We start from the raw sequence: 21,539 nt of genomic DNA, 5'->3' as shown, positions 1-21,539 counted from the left end.
GAGTGGATGGTGGCAGGGTGGGGCTACCCTCCCTCCCTGTGGAGTGTCCTATTTTTTGAATGTTAAAATATGGTATCCCTACCCTTCAGAGTGCAGCTCTCCATTCATACCGGTAGCAGGCTGCAGCATGAGGTCTCCGCTACCTCACTCCCTCTCCCTCTTTCCTGTTGGTAGTGGCCAAGGGAATGCTGGGAAATGTAGTTCTTTCCCTGCTCCAGGGCTGGCTCTATAGGCAGGGAGCTAACCAAGGAACTACAGCTCCCAGGGCCCCCTGTTGGTTCTCAGCTCCCATGCTGGATCCCTGCCGCCCCTGCAAATGGGCTGCCCCAAGCACATGCTTGCTTTGCTGGTGCCTAGAGCCGCCCCTGATTGCCGATGATGATGATATCAACAAGCAGGGGTGGCCCACTCTACTCTTCTGTTCACAGAAGCAGTAAATCTATGGGATTAGTGTGTTTGTCACAACATTTTATCCTGTGGCCCTGCACCTAGCAGGAGAAAACAATATCTTCATGGACTATCTTAGCAGAGACAGCTCCCAGATGCACAAATGGGCCATAAAGGATTAGTTTAGACTATATTCTCCATCTGAGGTCAGTCAAAGGTTGACCTGTTCACAGTAAGGGTCAATGTTGCCTCTCTCTGTTCCAGAACAAGCAGAGACTGACAATCCCTGTGAGATGCCTTCCTTTTGCATTGGAGGAAGGGCTTGATGTATTTGTTTCCTTTCTTCCCATTGATTTAAAAGATGGTAAGGAAGATATATCAGGACAGGGCAAGAATGATGCTCATTGCCCCGACTTGGCCATATCAGCAGTAGTCATTACCAGTCTCCTTCAGCTGTCCAGCAGAGTCTTCACATATCTTCCCCTGCCCTCTGCTCTCCTGTCCAAGCCAGGAGGGCAGGATCTTTCATATGGACCCGCAGTCTTCACCTGACGACATGAGTGATTGGACTTGAGCAGTCTGCTCTTGAGCAGTCACGTTCTTCATCTGTGCAGGATGTACTAATTAACTCACAAAAGCAATCTACTAGAATTTGTTGCCATCTAAAGTGGTCCAGATTTCAAACTTGGATGAAGGGACAATCTGGCTCTCCTGTATCTGCTTCCATTTCTTGTGTTTTCGAATACCTAATATACTTAAAGCATGAGGAGGAGGGGGCTCAGACACAGACCAACGGATACTACTAGCAAGAATCTTCAGCTTTCTGGCACATGGAGCACATGGACCCCCACAGTGGACTACAGATAGGGGGCATGCATTTTGAAGAATTCCAGTTACTAGAAGAGACATAACCTTTCTTTTTTAAATACTTTCCCAGAGTTCTTAGTATAAGGATAAATGACTGACTTGGTAATTTAGCAGTAATAACATTCACTGATGTGGCAATTCAGAGTTCTTCTAGTCCCATACTGGGATGCTGCAAACTTGTGGAGAAGAGAGACCTCTTTGCTGTCCAGTGGCACCATTTGTTGGACAGATGAAGCAATGCCTTATGGAGAGAGCAGAATCTAGCTTCTCTCAGAAACAAGGTCCGCATGAATGGTGTAAGATCTTCAAGGGTGATAGCCGGAGAATAAAAAAGGATATAGATTCAGTGTACTGTCTCTGTAGATATTTTGGTTTAGTAAAGAGATTTATTTAGCTTTAACTGATATAAAGCAAAGGTGCAGAAGGAGAATTCCCTCTGTTGCAGAGTCTCAGAGATTCCCTTAATCACATAGTCCAGAGCTGTAGGACAGATGGCTGGAGGAATCTGGTAGGACAGAGAGGCTGGTGCCGGTCTTTATTTATGTTAATTTAGTTTCCTTTTCATTCCCTTCAGAGGATGTAGTTCTTATTCTGAACTAATGGATATAATGGCTAAGATTCTGGGCATGCCGTAAATAGCTGTGGAGGAGACTTCACACCCAGTGTTTGATATTTTGGGTTAATTCTCCAGAAGCAGAATTATTTAACCTTTTTTGGATGGACTGTCTCAACCTGCTAAATCAGCTAACCAATGGCTGGGGAAGCTGATAACCCTCTTGCGGGGAGCTGGTAAAGTTTTCCTGTGATCCATATGCATCCACCTGTGATTTCTCTGGTGCTGGAGACCACAGGTCAATGGTCTGAAGGAGGTATGGTGCATTAAACTTCTTCTGATAGGGAGAGAAAGAGGATGGATGCATTAGGAAGAAAATATTTTTCATCTGCCACCTTTGGAATGAGAATCATGAAATATCAGGAAGTTATGGCATGATACTGCCATCACCTATGGAATCAGTTATCATTGTTTATTAATAGTATTATGGATGACCAGAATAATTCTATTCAAAGTACTTTCTAATGTAAACAAAAAACAAACAAAAAAACGATGGGGATTCCATCCAATATTGGATCAGAGGAAACTGAATTTTTCCATAAAGAGGTTCCACTTCCACTTGCTGTCTCTAGAATCTGTAATTCCTTCTCTTACCCAACAGGACTGATTTGCAGCTGTTGATTTAAAGAATATTTATTTTCACATATCCATAAGACCGTCTCACTGCAAATATCTCCATTTCGTCATAGGAAAAGATAATTTTCAATACAAGTTCCGCCCCTTTGGCCTATCTATGGCCCTAAGTGTGTTTTTTTTAAAATGCCTGTCGGTGGTGGTTGTTGCCCACCTACCAGAGACAGGGTATTTTCATCTCCCCTTATTTAGATGATTGGTTTATCAAAGTTCCATCAAAGAAAGCCCTCTCTATAGTGATGTCCCAGATCTGTATGCTTTTCAACAACTTAAGGCTCAGAATAAACTGGGGAAAATCATTACTAATACCCACTCAATGGATCCTTTTACAGGCGCCATGTTGGACTTAACAGCGGAGACAGATGCTTAAAGAAAAAATCAGCCATAAATCTTCTACATCAATTTCCAGAACAAATTATTTCTTTTTTTGTGTGGTTAATGGGTCTCATGGCTTCAGCGATGAATGTAACTCCCTATGCTCATCTACAAATGAGGCATTTGCAATATTGAAATTCAGCCCCAGCGTCAACAGTACACATAGGCTTCTGATTGTTCCAAGAAGGATATACCTATCCCTCTTATGGTGGACCCATTAAAACTTTTAAGCCTCATGAATACATAGCCCAACTAACCTAACAATTGTTTGTGTAGGCCTTTTTTTATTGCCTGAATAAGGCCAACCAAATTAGCAGAATGACTGAAATTGTTAATCCCATCTAAAACTAAGGTATGCAGTTTTGACTCACATGGGTCACTACAGGGCCCAGGAAAAGTACAGGTAAACTTATTGATTGATTAATATGAAATTAAGTTACTATTTTAGGCTACTTGGTTTGTCCTTGTCTACACTTGGAGTTAAACTGTGTTCAGAACTGATTCAGCTGCAACAGGTCTCTTTTAATGTAGACAACATTTTAAACAGAATTTTAAGGTATAGCTTTCATAATTTTATGTATACGATTATATAATTCATCTACAGTCCTGCAGAATTTTCTTGATTTTGGAGATTAATCATAAAAGGGGGTTCTCATGATAAAACTGTTTGCCACCAAGGACATCAAGCGTTCCAGAAGGGGCAAGAGCCTAGTTCTCCTTGGCCGATGCCTGCCTTCTGCAGTGGTATCCAGCTCCCCTTTCCACCAGTTCCACTGATCCCCAAAATCAAGAGACAGCTGTGAGATATATACGGTATATAGCCTTTCACCTGTGACACATGCATTGCAAGCATGCGTTTATGAGGAAAAAGTTCAGTTTCATACTCTTTACTTAAGAAAATCTCTCAATAATGTCATTAGATTGAAAGAAATTGCCAAAAGACAATAGAATTGGGTCTCACATTAAGGCCTGGAATATAATATGTTGCAAGATAGTTTGAGGCCATATTTTTAAGTGATGCCTCTTCAGTGTTAAGTGCATGTGACTGCAGTTTACATAATGCTAAAATTGTTTTACTTTTGCTTAAGACCATGATTAGTGTTGATTTATGTCCATTTACTTTTAAATTGTTTTATAGAACATAATTTTGTTTCTAATTTTCATAGATCATAAGCACACCACAAAGACTGACCAATTCAGGGAGTGTTCTGATTGGGAGTCCATACACCCCAGCTCCAGCAATGGTCACTCAGACGCACATAACAGAAGCCACTGGCTGGATTCCAGGGTAAGAATTTGTTTTGTTTAAAGAGAAGTGCTGGGCACTGGGGCAAACCCGTTTTGATTTTTCTTCTGTATACTCTTGCATGTGTATCTTGGCTCAAATATCCTAGTTCCTACACAGTTCAAAGGGTGTGAGCTGTTAAGCATATTTTGTACTTTTAATGTCTATAATATGTAAGCATGTAACTACATGTACCAGTGATTTCAGTCCAGGTTCATTTCACTACCTAATTTGTATATGGGTTTGTGGTGACGCTTATTTTCCGGTAGTAATGGAAAGGACTGAATGTATTTGCGCAATTAAAACAAGTCCTTACTCTTCATAGATCCATACAAATTTACAGTATCCTTACTGTAGAGGATTATTGGTGTTTGCCAACAGGAGAAGGGTGTGTCAAACATGCCTTAGCAGGCATTTTTTAAAAACAGGCCATAAAACTAGTGACAAACTCTAAATGTTGTTGATGGCTGTATTTTCATATTACTGATTTACAGTGTTGCAATCTGTTGTTCTCACAGAGATCTCTTACTGAAGAGCAAGGTGCTTTGAGTTTTGAGCTTTAAAATCTTTCAGGACCCCTTTATTTTTTTGATTTCAGCATTCCTGCACCTTAAGATATCATGGACAAATTTAGTACAATGCTTTTGAAGATAACTTTTAATTTTCAAGTAAGACTTTTAGGACAAGTATACCCAGTAGCTCAACATCAACATATCCTTCCCTGCAAATACCATTTCTCATTTAAAATAGGCTTATGTATCTTTTGAATGCTGTACGTGCTGAGATACCATGGTGATGGATGACATTATAAAAACCTAGACAGACAGAAAAGGCACAGTCTGTGTAAGTGGCCGGACCATGCTACATCAACTATTAATGTTATTAATCTCTCAGTAATATTTTGCTGTTCCATCCAGGATTCTCAGATCAGTTTTCAGACACTAATTAAGTAATCTTCAGTTCTTCTTTGAGTGATTGCTCATGTGTATTTCACAATAGGTGTGCATGCTCGCCACGTGCACCGGTGCCAGAAGTTTTCCCCCTAGCAGTATCTGGAGGGGAGAGCCCCAGCGACCCCTGCAGAGGCGCCTCCATGATGCGGTATAAGGGGCTCTGCGTGCTCCCACCACCCTCAGTTCCTTCTTGCCGCCAGTGAAGGTGCCTTGGAACTGCTCTGCTCCAGCTTTGCTGTAGCTCATCCCCAAAACTGCTTGTTCGTTCAGTGTATGGTACCTGTAGTTAGTTAGTTTAGTTTAGTTAGAGTGCCCGGGCCGGGGCATGCCGCGCGTCCCAGGTTTTAAGTCGTGCGATACTTATAGGCGATCTATGCCACTGCGTGATCCGCACGCTGACTGTCTGCACTGTTTGGGGGAAAACCCATCTCAGAGATCGCTGCAAGATTTGCAAGTCATTTAAGCCTCGGAGAGAGAGAGAAAGGGACATTAGGGTCCGGGCTATTCTGATGGAGTTGGCACTGACCCCAGCTCTGGTGTGCCGCTCTGAGTTGGCACCGGGCACCGCGGTGTTGGTGCGCAGCAACCCTTCGACACCATCGACCAGTCGGCACCGCCCCCCGTCCACAGGGCACGCCAAGAAGGCTAGAAAGAGGCCTTCTTTGCTGCGGCACCAGAGTAAACCCGGGACAGAGGCTAGACCCATGTCGGGCAGTCCTCGATCTCCACCGGCCTCTAGGCCTCTGACTCATGTCGAGTGGAGCAGCCCAGCCCATTCAAAACAGGCCTCCCCAGATCTCCAGATGCCCTCCACACCGGAGGCCCTGCAGGCTGCCCGGGATGTTATGTCCATGCTGGTACCAGGAACACCGCTGATGACAGCCCCACGCTCCAGAGGCAAGCCACCGCTGGGATCTCTGCAGTCGCTCCCAGCTCGGTACCGGTCTCGGTCAAGGGAACGTTGCCGACGCCATTCACCGCCCAGCGACCGTTCAGGGCAAAGTCCACATGGATTGCCCTCAACGCCCACCAGACTGTCTGGTTGGGTTCCGTCCAACTGAGACTCTCGGCGCCGCTCCGCCTTGAGAAGCAAGCACCGACGGGACCGAGGCAGACGTCACCAAAAGTCCTCGTCTTGGAGGGCAGCCAGTCACGGCATGGACGTCGACGTTGTTCCCTTTCAGCATCCCGCTCCAGGACCCCACCACGGCACCACCTCCGCAGCCCCGGGCGACAATCACTGGTGTCCCACCATTGCGTGTCCGCCTATCGGAGCCGATCACGGAGCAGCTGTTACCGACGGTACCTGTCCTCCACGTCGGGATCGCGGTCCTGTGGTCAGCATCGCTCCGGGCACCGCCACTCCTCCTCCTCCGGGGACAGTGGCAAGTCGTATGTCAGCCTGGCCTCCCTTCGTAGTCGTCCATCGATGGGCCAAGCCAGCCAGGCCAAACAACCGGCTCCGCTGGTGCCACAGCAGGTGCATGGCACCGGGCCCCGTGGCCAGCCCAATGGTACCAGTGGGCACAGTGGCCCCCGACCCAGCCCCCAGCGGGGGCTCGCTCGTTGGCCGAAGCCTCAGAAGGACCATCGGCCTCCCTCTCCAGACCTCCAAGGAAGGAGTCGGTGGGATGTGCATCCTCGGCACTGTGCCCAGAGACCGACCAGGTGGTGGACCCTCCAGTGCCGGTGGACACTCAAAGTACCGCGCCGGCCTCCTCGCCCTCCCCGGATGAGGCGATTATGGCCCCGCCTCCCTCTGTCCCGCAGGAAGACTTTAGGGCCCTCCAAGAACTCTTAGAAAGGGTGGGATCAAGCCTCCACCTCCAAGCAGAGGAGATGGAGGAGCCCTTGGACTCCCTGTTTAATGTGCTGTCCTCCTCGGCACCGGGCAGGGTGGCCTTGCCTCTCCATGAAGGGGTGGCAAAAATTTCAAATGCCCTGTGGCAAACACCAGCCTCATTGGCCCCCATCTCTAAGAGAGCAGAATGCAAGTATTTTGTACCTGCCAAGGGACACAAGTACTTATACACCCACCCTGCTCCTACCTCCCTGTTGGTCAAGTTGGTCAACCACAGGGAGCAGCAGGGCTAGCCAGCCCCTACACCAAAAAATAAAAATTCACGGAGGCTGGACTCTTTTGGAAGGAAACTTTATTCGTCCTCGAGCTTCCAGTTATGGGTGGCGAACCACCACGCTCTCCTGGGCTGGTATGAGTTCAATCTGTGGGGCTCCCTGCCCAAGTTTGAGGACTCCCTCCAGGAGCACAACAGGAAGGAGTTCAAAGCGCTGGTGGAGGAGGGTGCAGCGGCTGCCAGGGCAATCCTGCAGGCAGCTTCGGATGCAGCAGACACAGCCGCGCGGTCCATGGCCTCCGCGGTGTCCATGAGAAGGGCTTCGTGGCTCCTGCTCTCTGGGCTGTCCAGTGAGGCACAGACCTTCCTGCAGGACCTCCCATATGACGGCAAAGCTCTGTTTGCGGAACAAATGGATACAAAGCTGCATGCCCTGAAAGACTCCCACATGATTCTCCAGACTCTGGGTCTCTATGTTCCGGCTCCAGCTAAACCTAAGTTCAAGCTGCAGCAGACTCCCACTCAGGCCACCCACCCAAAATACGAGGCCGCTTATAAGAAGTCGCAGGACTATAAGAGGCGCCCACAGAGGCAGTCTCGGCCTGTCCCCCAACCTGGGTCCTCCAAGGGCAAGCAGGCGAGGAAAAAGCGGTTTTGACGGGACGCCCGGGGGCGCCCTGCCAGTTCTCGTCAGGGATCCACCCTCAATAAAACTTCCCTTCTCCAATCGGTTGAGTGCTTTCCTCCTGGAGTGGTCGTGGCTGACCTTGGACCGATGGGTCCTCAACACCATCTCCCAGGGTTACACCCTGCAGTTTACTTCCTTCCCGCCCAACCACCCCCCCGCCCCCATCCCTCCTGGGGGACCCCTCGCACGAGGCTCTGCTTGTGGAGAAGGTGGGGTGGCTCCTGGGCCTAGGAGCGGTGGAAGCGGTACCCAGGGAGTTCAAAGGCAAGGGGTACTACTCCCGCTATTTCCTTATCCCGAAGGCCAAAAGGGGGCTCAGGCCCATCCTGGACTTGCGAGGCCTGAACCAGTACATGATGAAGCTCAAGTTCCGCATGTCCTCCCTGGCCTCCATCATCCCCTTTCTGGATCCCGGGGACTGGTACACCGCACTCGATCTGCAGGATGCGTACTTCCACATTCATATATTCAAGGGGCACAGATGCTTCCTCCGTTTTGTGGTGGGGCAGGAACACTACCAATTTATGGTCCTCCCGTTTGGCCTGTCCACTGCCCCCAGGGTATTCATAAAATGTATGTCGGTGGTAGCGGCCTACTCAGGCGCCGGGGGGTCCAGATCTTCCCCTATCTGGATGACTGGTTGGTCAAGGGCAGCTCCCAGTCGCAAGTGCGGGATCACGTGGCACTCCTGTCCATGTGCACCACTTTGGGCCTGTTGGTAAACAATGCCAAGTCCACGTTAGTCCCGGTTCAACACATAGAGTTTATCGGGGCGGTCCTGGACACCTCGTCGGCCAGGGACTCCCTCCCACCAGACAGGTTCGAGACCCTGAAGGGGCTCATCGACACGGTCACAAGGTTTCCGGTGACAACAGCCAGAACATGCCTCCAGCTCTTGGGTCATATGTCAGCGTGCGCGTATGTGGTCCATCACGCCAGACTCAGGATGAGGCCCCTCCAGCTCTGGTTGGCCTCGGAGTTCTCCCAGGCCAGGGACAGGATGGACAAAGTTCTCACAGTACCCAAACCAGTGATCACCTCCCTACGGTAGTGGTCCTCCCTGAGAAACATGCTCCAAGAGGTCCTGTTTAGGGGCAGGGCCCGGTCACTGGAACTGGTGTCCGATGCGTCGGACCTGGGATGGGGGTGCCCATGTGGGGAACATTCAGACCCAAGGTCTGTGGTCAGCTTGGGATCTGACCCTCCACATAAACGTCAAGGAGCTCAGGGCGGTACGGCTGGCGTGCATGGCCTTCCGCTCGCACCTGGAGGGCCAGGTCATCAGGGTCCTCATGGACAACACGGCCTCGATGTTCTACATCAACAGGCAAGGCGGGGCCCAATCCTCTGCCGCAAAGCCCTCAGGCTGTGGGATTTTTGTATATCTCACAACATTTGCCTACAGGCCTTCCATCTGCCGGGTGCCCGGAATGCGCAGGCAGATCTCTTGAGCAGGGACTTTTCCTCTCAGCACGAGTGGTCTCTCCAGCCAGAGGTGGTGCACAGACTTTTCCGAGTGTGGGGAACTCCCCAGGTGGACCTGTTCACGACTCGGCAGAACCGTCACTGTCCCTGGTTCTGCTCCATGGGGAGGGAGGCTGGGACGGGGTGCTATCTCCGATGCCTTCCTCCTGTCCTGGTGAGGTCAGTTTCTCTATGCCTTTCCCTCATTCCCGCTGATTGGCAAGGTCCTGGAAAAGATAAAGACGCACAAGGCCCAGGTCCTTCTGATTGCCCCGGCATGGCCCAGGCAGCATTGGTACGGGACCCTCACGGGCCTGGCGGTCGCCATAGCCGTTGCCGTCCCGCCCGGACCTGCTCTCCCAGGACCAGGGCCACTGCCTCCACCCCAACCTAGTGGCACCCCACCTCATGGCGTGGCTGCTCAATGGTTAGGTAGGGAAGAAAGGACGTGCTCAGAAGGGGTTCAGCGCATCCTCCTAGAAAGCAGGTGGCCCTCCATGCGCTCAGCCTACTTGGCAAAGTGGTCTCGATTTTCCAAATGGGCGGACGAGCGGGGCGTTTCCCCAGTGGCCGCACCGATCCAGCTTATTCTGGACTACCTCCTCCACCTTAGAGCCCAGGACCTGGCGCCCTCGTCAGTCAAGGTGCACCTGGCGTCTATATTGGCCTTCCATCCGCCGGTGCAGGACCACGCAGTATTCTCCCATGCTATGACTGGCCGATTCCTTAAGGGGTTGGAGCGTCTCTTCCCATATGTTAGGCCCCCAGTCCCGCAGTGGGACCTAAACCTGGTGTTGGCCCATCTCACGGAGGCCCCGTTTGAGCCGCTAGCCCACGTGCTCCTGGTCCCACCTCTTGTGGAAGGTGGCCTTCAGGGTTGCAATCACGATGGCCAGGCGGGTCTTGGAGCTCAGGGCCCTGACCTCCGAGCCCCCGTATACAGTGTTTCATAAGGATAAGTCCAGCTCTGCCCACACTCTTCGTTCCTCCCAAAGGTGGTCTCCGCCTATCACATGGATCAGGACGTTTTTCTACCAGTCCTCTGCCCCAAGCCCCACATGTCCAGTGAGGAGCGCTGTCTCCACACGCTGGATGTGAGACAGGCTCAGGCTTTCTATCTGGAGTGGACTAAGCCGTTCAGAAAGTCCTCGCAACTGTTCATGGCGTTGGCTGAGCACATGAAAGGTCGGCTGATTTCCACTCAATGGCTCTCTAACTGAATCACTTCGTGCATCCGTACCTGTTATGACCTGGCGGGAATCCCTCCACCACCAATTGTGAAGGCACACTCAACTCGGGCGCAAGCCTCATCGGCTGCCTTTTTGGCCCACGTCCCCATCCAGGACATTTGTAGGGCTGCCACGTGGTCTTCAGTTCACACGTTCACCTCGCACTATGCAATCGTCTCCCAAACCAGGGATGACGCCGGGTTTGGCAAGGCTGTACTCCATCCCGAGAATTTATGAACTCCTACCCACCTCCAACAGATATGGCTTGGAATCACCTATTGTGGAATACACATGAGCAATCACTCAAAGAAGAAAAGACAGTTACCTTTTCTGTAACTGGTGTTCTTCGAGATGTGTTGCTCATGTCTATTCCACATCCCGCCCTCCTTCCCCTCTGTCGGAGTTGTCTGGCAAGAAGGATCTGAGGTTGGGGGGAGCGCGCAGCGCCCCTTATACCACGCCATGGAGGCGCCACTCCAGGGGTCACTGGGGCGCTCCACTACAGGTACTGTTAGGGGAAAAACTTCCAGCACTGGTGCACGTGGCGAGCACGCACACTTATTGTGGAATAGACATGAGCAACACATCTCGAAGAACACCAGTTACAGAAAAGGTAAGTGTCTTTTTTTCTAACCAGTGATGTGTATGTCAATAATATCTTCCCAGTTTTAAAGATGGGGAAATGGAGGCATGGAAAGTTTAAGTGACTTGTCAAAGGGTACCCAGTAAGTCTGTGGCAGAAACGGGAATAGAATTTTTGTATCTATCCTGACTCTTGGTCCTATGTTTTAGCCACAAGGCCTGTTAAGCACTTTTTGCTCTGTGGCAGAAATGACAGTCTGAACAGTTGACAAGTAAACTGCATGACCAGTTGGCCAAGTTTTTTTTATCTTCTGGAAGAGCAACTGATTCTGAATTTTTGGGGAGTAAATCCAACATATGGCCATTGTTGAACTAAGGGTAAGTCAGTAGGTTGGCCCTCTTATGTTTTTTGTCTTTTTCTATTAGTGTGTATGCTATTGTGATATTTGGATTATATGATAGCAGGGTATTTAGAGTGCGTGGTAAATACAAATTGACATTCAGATTTCTGTCATACTGGTTGATATAGGAGACTCTTTTCTTTTCTACATCTAGTATTGAAGGACAGCCAGACTTCTGTGACTTGCAAAATTCTCTTGGTCTAAATGATTACTCCTAATCTGTTGATGTTCTGATTAAGATTCTAAAGTTCTGTGTCTGAATCTTACACTAGGTGTACATGTGCATCATGCATGCGAGATCAGATTCTTTTGAATAACAGAGTCTGTCAGGACCGCACATGCACCCTGTGCCTCCTCATGCTCCTACACAAGGGATTAAAGGTAGAGTGGCTCTGACCCTCTCTCAGTTCCCTCTTATCACCCATGGCAGTGAGAAGGAACCTACCACCTGGCCAACACACTATTCTTCTTAGAGACTTTAAAACCATTTATGTAATCAAATTTGTAAAGAAATATTTATCTTGACAGAGAGAGAGAAAAGAAAAGTTACTGGGGACCCTCCTGTACACCTGGATGACGCATTTCATGCTAACCACCACACCTTGTGGCAAACTCCAAATTTTAAGAGTTTAAACCCTGGCCTCCTGTGAGTGACTGATCACCAAGGATGGACACAGTCAATGCCTCTTCTGCCTAGGGGAATGCCATATCCCAGACAGATGCTCTGTGTGCAAGTCCTTTTCATCCAGGGACACCCAGCTCAAGCTATATCTGCTAAAGCAATCGATGACAGTAACTTTGGACCCAGAAATGAAGATCACTATTAGAGCAAGGCCAAATGAGCCAGCGTTGGCCAGAGCTCCCTTGAGCACAAATCATATTCCAGAATCAAGCACTGGAGAGAAGGTAAAGAGAGCACCACCATAACTGGCACCAGTGACTTCAACACTGATTACTTCAACATCAGTGAAGTCTTCAACAGTGAAAGCCTCGATAATGACAGTCTCGTCATCAACTGTTCTGGCACCTGCACTGGTCTCTCTGACACAGGCATCAAAACTGGCAGCCATGCCTGTACGTAAAGACAACGCTCACCTATAGAGACAGATGGAATCCAAATATAGTGTCAAATGTGAAGGGAGGTCTCAGAGGGAGGACACAAAACATCATTCCTTGAAGGATACAGCATCCGAGTCCTCAGCCAGACCAGGAACAGCACAGGGAATGAGAGACCCATACCTGTCCATCTGGTGCACATGAAGTGCATATGATTCACAGTGGGAACCAGTCATTACCAGTGTAAGGTACTGCCTTTCAGGCTCTCCGTGGCACCAAGAGTTTTTACAAAGTGCCTAGAAGTACCAGTGAAGTACCAGTGACACATCTCAGAAGAAAGGGCATTCCCATTTACCCCTACCTCAACGATTGGTTGACTCAGGGCAGTTCCTAGAAGGTGATGGTGGCAAGCTTAGAATATGTCCTGTCCCTGTTCTCTGAGCTAAGGTGTCTACTACACAAAATTCTCTCTTAGCTCATCACGGATGATAAAGTTCATAGGAGCCTTGACTCCTAGATCAGTGAAAGCATACCTTCCTGAAGACAAATTCCTGTTGATGCAATAGCTATCACTCAGAACAGGGGGTTCCACATCAGTGTCCTGGAGCTCAGACACATCAGGCTAGCCTTCCTATCTGTTTTGCAGAATTCTGCAGTGACGATCCAGACGGACAACACATGTGTAATGCATTTCATCAACAAGCAAGGAGGCGCATGCTTGTCTCCTCTCTGTCTGGAGTCCATCAAGCTCTGGACAGGGTGCCACCAACACAGGATAATTCTGATGGCTCTTCACTTATGGAAGTTAACTGTGACCTGGCAGCCTTCCTGAGCAGACAATCTCTGTCCAATCACAAGCGGTTCCTGTGGAGATTAATCATAAAGGCGGAGGGGAGAGGGTTCTCACGATAAAACTGTTTACCACCAAGGACAACATCAAGCGTTTCAGAGGGGGCAAGAGCCTAGGCTCCTTGGCTGATGCCTGCTTTCTGCAGTGGTATCCAGCTCCCCTTTCCACCAGTTCCACTGATACCCAAAGTGATTTCCAAAATCAAGAGACAGCTGTGATCATTCTCATAGCTTCATACTGGCCAAGGTAGTTTTGGCTGGCAAACCTGCTGCAGCTGTCCATTCAGCTTCTGATTCAGCTCCCAGACTTCCTGGACCTCCTTTCACAGGAGCACAGTCAGATACTCCATTCTGACCTTAAGTCACTGCACCTGATAGGCTTGGATATTGGTTGGATAAAGTCAGGGACTGCTCTAGAAAAGTCCAAAAGATCCTGATATAGATCGGGAAGATGTCCACCAGAGGGACTTGTTTGTCAAAATGGAAGAGTTTCTTAATTTGAGCAGTCCAACTGGGCCTGGACCATACGTAGGCTTCAGTACTGCAGAGCCTCAACTAGTTGGTGCATTTACAACACTCCAGCCTTACATTCAGCTCTATTAAAGTCCACTTTGCAGCAATCTCTATTTGCTATCCATCTGTACAGTCTTATTCAGTCTTCTCTCACTTGATAATGTCAAAGTGTCTCAGGGCCCAGTCAGAGAACCTATCTGCAACCTTAGTATTATCCTCTCAAGACTCATGGGGTCTCTCTTTGAGTCCCTTTCAGAATGCTGGTTGTCATCTCACTCTGAAGACTGTCTTCGTAGTTGCAATCACTTCAGTCAAGAGAGTGTGCAAGCTCCAAGGTGCTTGTGGCTGACCCTCCCTCCCCGATGTTTCATAGGGTAAGATTTTAGCATCACCTTATCCATAAATACATCACCCAGCTAGTCTTAAAATTACATCTGAATCAAGCAAATCTGCCAGTCTTCTTCCCAAAACCCCATTCTTACCTGGAGAGGAAGTTAAACACATTGAACGTTTCCAGAGCCTGCCTTACTATGTTGACAGAAACAAATAGTTCAGGCTGTTTCCCTGTTTATTTCTGGCTGTTGCTGGCCACTCCAAAGTCCAGGCCATATCATCACAAAGGATATCTGGGTGGATAACATGTTGTATCTCACTGTGTTACCATTTGGCTGGTGTACCTCTTCCACTGAACATCAAAACTCATTCCACCAAGCCTCAAGCAGCATCCTCTGCCTGCTTCAGGAATGTTCCAGTTTTAAAGATCTGCAAGGCAACCACATGGAGTAATCCACTCAATCTTGACAAGCATTATGCATTGGATTTAGCTGCCAGAGCAGATGCCAAATTTGGGGGAGCAGTGCTCCAATCCCTGACTGATGCAGCTGCTACACATGCCACCATCCAGCAGGGGTACCGCTTGCCAGTCATTTACAGTGTGAGAGCCACACTAGACACGTACTCAAAGAAGGGAGAAGGGTTACTTAGCCTGCAGTAACTATGGTTCTTCAAGTTAACGTGGTCCATGTGGGTCCCACTAACCACCCTCATCCCTATTTTCAGAGTCCTCTGCTACCACAGGGCTCAAATTGCGAGGGAACTGAGTAAGGGTCACAACAACCCCACCCTTTATGCCCAATCACAAGAAGGCACGTGGTGCATGCACAACCCCACTAGATTCTACTGTTAAATAAATCTATTTGCGCATGCATGCGCACCTATAGTAGAATGCACACTGATTGAGTATACATACAGTTAGTATAGGATAAGTATCTGTTCTTTCTTAAATTGTAGGACCTTGTTATATTACAAAGATATAAGTTGGATGATATGTGAATACATTATCCATCATAAAATCTTAATACTTAATATTTTTTTCATCTTTTCATCTGTAGATCTCAAAGTGCTTTATAAAGGGAACCATTATCATCTCCTTAAGATGAGAAAAAACAAGGCACAGAATTTAAGACTGGGATTTTCAAAGGCGCCTAAGGGACTTAACGACTCAAATCCACTGAACTTCAGTGGGATTTGGTTGTCCAGCTCCCTTAGGCACATTGAATAATGCCAGCCCAAGTGACTTGCCTGAGGTCACGCAGCAAATCAGTGGCAAACCTGGGAATAGAACCTATGTTTCCTCTTTCCCACTATGATATTCTGTTCTCTGCACCATGCTGCATCTAAAATTGTAACCATTTCTCACTTAAATTTTGTCAGGTGATATTTGCATTATTTTTTCTCTCATAGTTTGCATAGTACATTTAACTATACTTAAAAATGAAAGATTTTTTTAAATGCTCAAGTGCAAGGCTGTTAATATTCCTATATACAAAATGTATATATTTTCTTGGTCCCTGCATAAAAGAAAGATGTTATATTTAAAAAAAAAAATGTTTCCCTCTCCCTAGGGACAGAAAACGGGCTCGGGAATTTATAGAATCTGATTTTTCAGAAAGGTGAGTATTGCTGAATGTGTGTTCTGTATGTATATTTGTAACCAGATTTACTTTCAGTTGCAACTTGAGAGGGAGAGATGTCGAGTTCCGACTTACAGTGGTTTTCCATTACTCTTATTCCTTAGCTAAACTACTTTAGTTAGAATAGTATGTCTGTAGTCATCAAAGAGACAAAAAAGAGAACCATTAAAAATAAATGAAACACTTTCCCAGAAGTGGGATGGTTCTGGTTTTCTATGTAACAAACACAGGTGTTAAATTATGTTTCTTCTTTGAGTACTGTCCGTATGAGTGCCCTACTCCAGCTGTATTCATGTCCTTGCATCTCAGATCAGAGAATTTAGGTAGCAGTGTCCGTTCAGCCCACACATGCGCTCTTCCCATCTTGTGCTGTGCCTCGGTGCAGGCGAGCCACCCTCAGTTCCCTGCCTTTCGCCTGAGACAGAGCCTTAGCAGAGTCCGATTTCAGAGTTCATTATCTATATCTTACTTTTGTTTTGCAGTTAATAGTGTAGTTCCTAGAGTTTCCGTTAGTGTTAATACTCCCCTCCTTTTTTTTTTTTCTTCTCTTTATTTTGTTGTTAGAATATCTAACTTCCTGTCCTTAGTTAGTTCTTCTTTGTTTCTTCTCTCTTGGGAAGTGAACCTTGGAAAGGATATGCCCGGATTCCCCATGTTTAAACTTTCTCTCTCTTGTCGAGAAGCCATTCCAGCCAGTGATGAACATTCCTGCTGCATTCGCTGCCTCAGAGAATCACACGTGCCTCAAAAGTGCACTTTTTGCATGAAACTATGAACTAAAATTGAGATGCCTCATAATGGAAAGTTCACTCAGACCAACCTCTTACCCCAGCCCTGGGACCACTCCTGTATTGTGGTCTTCGACTAAGTCAGTTCTATCAATGTCCTCGGCTCAACATTCTCCGGTGACTTCAAAGAGGAAATCTTTGTATTCCTCTCAAAGAAGCGGACTACAAGTCCCCTGAGAAGAGAGAGAGATATCAGACCAGGTCAATCACCTCAGTACCAACTGACCTATGGCTGGGTACCCACAAGGCTGCAGGCTTCTCAGTATCGGTACCACCAATAAGTCTAAAGACTCTAAGGGCGTAGACTCGGGAAGATCAGTACCATCAGGGGAAAGGAGTGGTAGAGAGCAATATAGCTCCTCCAAAGCAGCACCACGGAGTCCTCTTGGGCCTCTGTACCAAGTACTTCGGCTCCACAGAAGACCAGAACAACACCTACTGGCCATTCATTGGAATGCAGAAGATTTCTGGTACCATCGTCTCTGTCTACATCAGCGTCTACTGCTCATCTTACCTCAGCGGTACCCACCGCTACTGCAGGAATTTCATTTTTCTGAAGACTTACTAATCTCAGAGACGCCTCTACTCGGCACTGACATGATCTCGATACTGGCCATATCTCGGTCCCCTGACTTATGTGCGGTACTGAGGCAATCTCCCCCAGCATCCTTGACTGTTTCACCTCTGTCAAGCGACGATGAAAAGGATGATGATGATTTTTATTCAGTGTCTGTGGAAGGCTCCCCATTACAATATCAAGAAGCCAGCCACCCAGAAATCACTACAACCCCAGTTTACCGCCATGGGAGGCACGGCTCACCCAGTTGGTATGGACACCCTTGGGTGTCCCCACCTATGCACTTAGCACCGCCTCAGGGGTCCTACTGGGACCCACGGGTGACCTATAAACACCAGTTCTCAAGGGCATCTCATGTCACCCAAAGGGATAGAGGGATTCAGCTTCTCTATCCAGACCTCCTGATCCTCAAGAGAAGATATTTAAAGAACAGGAAGTGAGACTAGATAAGGAGGTTACTCCTGTGACCAACATCTCTTCGTCTCTCCTGATGCCTTCCCCACCAACCCTGGCAGATGACTTCAGATAGTTTCAAGATCTTATTAAGAGAGTAGCAAACTCGGTACAAATTTCACCTGAAGAAGTCACAACATAAGCTGCTGGACATCCTACATACATCTTCATCAGCTCGCATTGCGCTCCCTGTCAATGAGGCCTTGCTCAACCCAGTGAAAACTATATGGCAGACACCAGCCAAAATACCTCCCACATACAAAAGAGCAGACAAAAAATATTGTGTTCCCTCTAAGGACATGGACTTCTTATTTTCTTGCCCATCCCTGAATTCCCTTGTCGATGCTGTAAATGAACATGGCAGACAGCACCCCGCTAAATCGGCACCTGACGACAAGGACTGGAAATGACTGGATTTATTTGTAAGGAAATCATATTAATCAGTGACCCGACAATTTAGGATTGCTAATTACCAAGCCCTTATGGCAAAATACAATCATGTCAACTACTCTAAGTTAAATGGCTTCATCGAACATCTCCTAACTGATCAAAGAGAACAGTTTTAGGCAATCATTGCTGAGGGTCAACTCCTTGCAAGGACATAGTTGCAGGCCTCTCTGGACGTTGCTGGTACAGCTACTCACTCCATCTCAACCGCAGTGGTCATGCAGAAAGCTTCATGGTTTCACCTTTCCGGCTTTCCAAAGAGGTACAATCCACTTTGGAAGACTTTCCATTTGAAGGATCCAAGTTATTTGGAGAAAGAACAGAAGAATCCCACCACACATTAAAAGACTCCAGAGCCACGTTGCGTTCCTGGGGAATTTACACACCTACAAAAAAAAAGGAGATCTATTAAGTCACGGTTGGCACAGAGATCCCGGCTGGCTGAATTCCCTCCTCCCCAGAAGCATTATGAACCCTATCGGAAAAGACAACAACGATAAAAGCGAAGATCACTACCCACAATCTTCAGCATCACAACCATCTACATCTAAAAACCAATTTTGATGTATTGGTCGAGGCCCCGAGTTTACCCCACACACACGCTTTTATTTGCTGCAACAACCCAAACATCTCCACCTCTTTGGCGACCGCCTTACTCTTTTTCGTCAAAACTGGGAACGTATAATCACAGACAAGTGGGTATTGGAGATCATCTCCACGTGATATTCAGTCCACTTTACCCACCCTCCCTCCCCATCCCTCTTCAGGGATCCTTTTCATGAGCACTTTTTATGTCAGGAAACAAACTATCTTCTGAACCTAGGTGCTATAGAACCAGTTCCTACTCAACACCAAGGGAAGGTTTTTATTCCAAATACTTCCTGATACCTAAAAAGAACAGCGGTTGGAGACCCATTCTGGATCTAAGGTCACTCAAGAGATTTGTAAAGATACAACACTTCAAGATGGTTACTTTGGCAGCAGTAATCCCATCTCTGGACTAAGGAGAGTGGTTCTCTGCCCTCTACCTACAAGATGCTTACTTTCATATCATAATCCAGTCATCACACAGGAAGTTTCTAGGAATCTTTCTGGATCAAGACCATTTTCAATACAAAGTGCTCCCATTCGGCCTGTCATCTGCACCGAGAGTGTACTTGAAGGTCCTTTCTGTGGTAGCAGCATACCTTCATAAACTAGGAGTTATGATATTCCCGTATCTAGATGATTGCCTGCTCAAAGTACATTCCTTTGACAATACTGTGAGAGTCACACAAGACTATGAATCTATTCCTACAGCTGGGACTACAACTAAATGTCCAAAAGTCCACTTTAACCCCAGTACAACATCTGGAATTCATAGGGGCCTACCTAGATGCAGTAGAAGCAAAAGGTCCTGCCCAAAATAAGAAAAGAAAGGGCCAGGGTTATTCTTATAGTTCCAACATGGCCAAAACAAACGTTTCCATACCTTACTCAAATGGCAATTTTCCTGCCAAACACTCTCCAGCCCATTTCTCACTTCCTCTCTCAGGATGCAGGACTGATCTTCCACCCCAATCTTCAGGCTCTTCACCTCAGTGGCTCCTCGGTGTTCCAAAGTTTAGAAATGAACTGCTCTGAGGATGTAAAGGAGGTGATGTTACATAGCAGAAAACTAACTACTCATCACACATACATTCAAAAATGGAAGAGATTACAACTCTGGTGTGACTCAAGATACATTACCTCTACATCCTCTCCATTACCACTTGTGCTAGCCTACATCCTAGATTCTAGGACCTAGAACTAAAAAAGTCAGGATTATCTCTAAGTTACATAAAGGTACATCTCACAGCCATCACCGCCTTCCATCATAAAATATACGGTTATTCTGTGTTCGTTTATCCTACAACAAAAAGGTATCTCAAGGGTATGGGTAACCTTTTCCCACAAATCAGATGTCCTACACCAGCATGTGACCTCAACATTGTCCTCAAGTGCCTTACAAGGTCTCCCTATGATCCTATGGCTGCTTGCTCTCTTCTACATCTCGCTATGAAAACCGTTCCTAGTGGCCATTATGTCTGCTCGGACAGTGGGAGAGATAGGGGCACTAATGGCATACCCCCACCCCCATTTGCAAAGACAAGATTGCATTAAGACCACACCCTAAATTCCTACCAAAAATACCGTCGGACTTCTACATAAATCAGTTTATCCACCTCCAAGCCTTCTTTCCCAAACCACACCAGGACAAAAGGGAGGCAACATTACACACACTTGATGTCAAGAGAGTATTAGCCTTCTATTTGAATAGGACAAAACCTCTCAAAAAATCTCCCAGACTATTCCTCTCCATTGCAGACAAATCTAAGGGATCCCCAATCTCTAAACAAAGACTCTCTAGATGGATATTGGACTGCATTACCTATTGCCATTGCTCTCATAACCTTCAACCTCCTTCTGGAATACTGCTGTAGACTCACCATAGGTACACTACTCAAAGAAGAAGAAAGGGTTACTCACCTTATGCAGTAACTGTGGTTCTTCAAGATGTATGTCCTTGTGCGTGCTCCACTACTTGCCTTCCTCCCTCTGCTTTGGAGTTCTTATCAATGAGCTCTGTGTTAGAGAAGGAACTGAAGGCAGTTCACCCAAACAATGTTATATAACACTGAGGCAGAGCATGAGATGGGGAGAGCACATGTGTGGGCAGGACGACACTGCTACCTAAAATCTCCAATCTGAGGCACACAGACATGAATACACCTAGAATGGAGTACCCATAGGGGGACACATCTCAAAGAACCACAGTTACTGCACAAGATGAGTAACTCTTTCTTCACTTTGCTTCCAAAAACCTCTCTTGCATTTATTTCTTTGAGTACCCACACTCGTCCAGTTTCATTAACTGGATCAAATAAATTATTTCTGCTTACTGTTATTCTTTCCCTTCTCCATCTCCCCATCTTTTCCAGTGTAGTTTTGTACACTTTTCCTTTTAAATCCATACAAAGTATATGTGTGAGGTCTACAAAGCAATTTAAAAGCAGTGGCCATTTTTCTATAGCTTGCTAGCATTGACAGTCAGGGGGACCAAATTCTGCCTTCTGAGGCGTTTCCGCAGATCCCTTCCAAAATGAATGGAAGAATTTGGCTTTATGGCTATTAGTTTTGTAAACCAATAGATTGCCCTGAAATATATTGGTAGACTGACCAAGTTGTGAAACTGGCATAAAAACTTTTAAAGTGACATAAAGACCTAAAAAGAACAGGAGTACTTGTGGCACCTTAGAGACTAACAAATTTATTATAGCATAAGCTTTCGTGGGCTACAACCCACTTCTTC

The 21,539-nt window shown here is 47.1% G+C and overlaps 1 protein-coding gene across 2 annotated transcripts in view; it reads left to right on the top strand.

Moving 5' to 3' along the window:
- Nucleotides 1–21,539, top strand: part of TFDP2 (transcription factor Dp-2) — a 104,634-nt gene that overhangs the window by 49,097 nt on the left and 33,998 nt on the right. For both annotated transcript variants that reach the window (XM_024211030.2, XM_024211021.2), the window contains exons 3-4: nucleotides 4,042–4,163; nucleotides 15,875–15,922. In XM_024211030.2, the coding sequence (XP_024066798.2) occupies nucleotides 4,042–4,163; nucleotides 15,875–15,922 (170 nt within the window). The remainder of the gene's footprint in view (nucleotides 1–4,041; nucleotides 4,164–15,874; nucleotides 15,923–21,539) is intronic.

This window comes from Terrapene carolina, unplaced genomic scaffold, assembly GCF_002925995.2.
Source record: "Terrapene carolina triunguis isolate 2854851 unplaced genomic scaffold, T_m_triunguis-2.0 Scaffold88, whole genome shotgun sequence".
In the NCBI taxonomy this organism is placed as follows: domain Eukaryota; kingdom Metazoa; phylum Chordata; order Testudines; family Emydidae; genus Terrapene; species Terrapene triunguis.
Note: the sequence above shows the minus strand (reverse complement) of the source record. Positions and strands in the feature narration are given on the sequence as shown.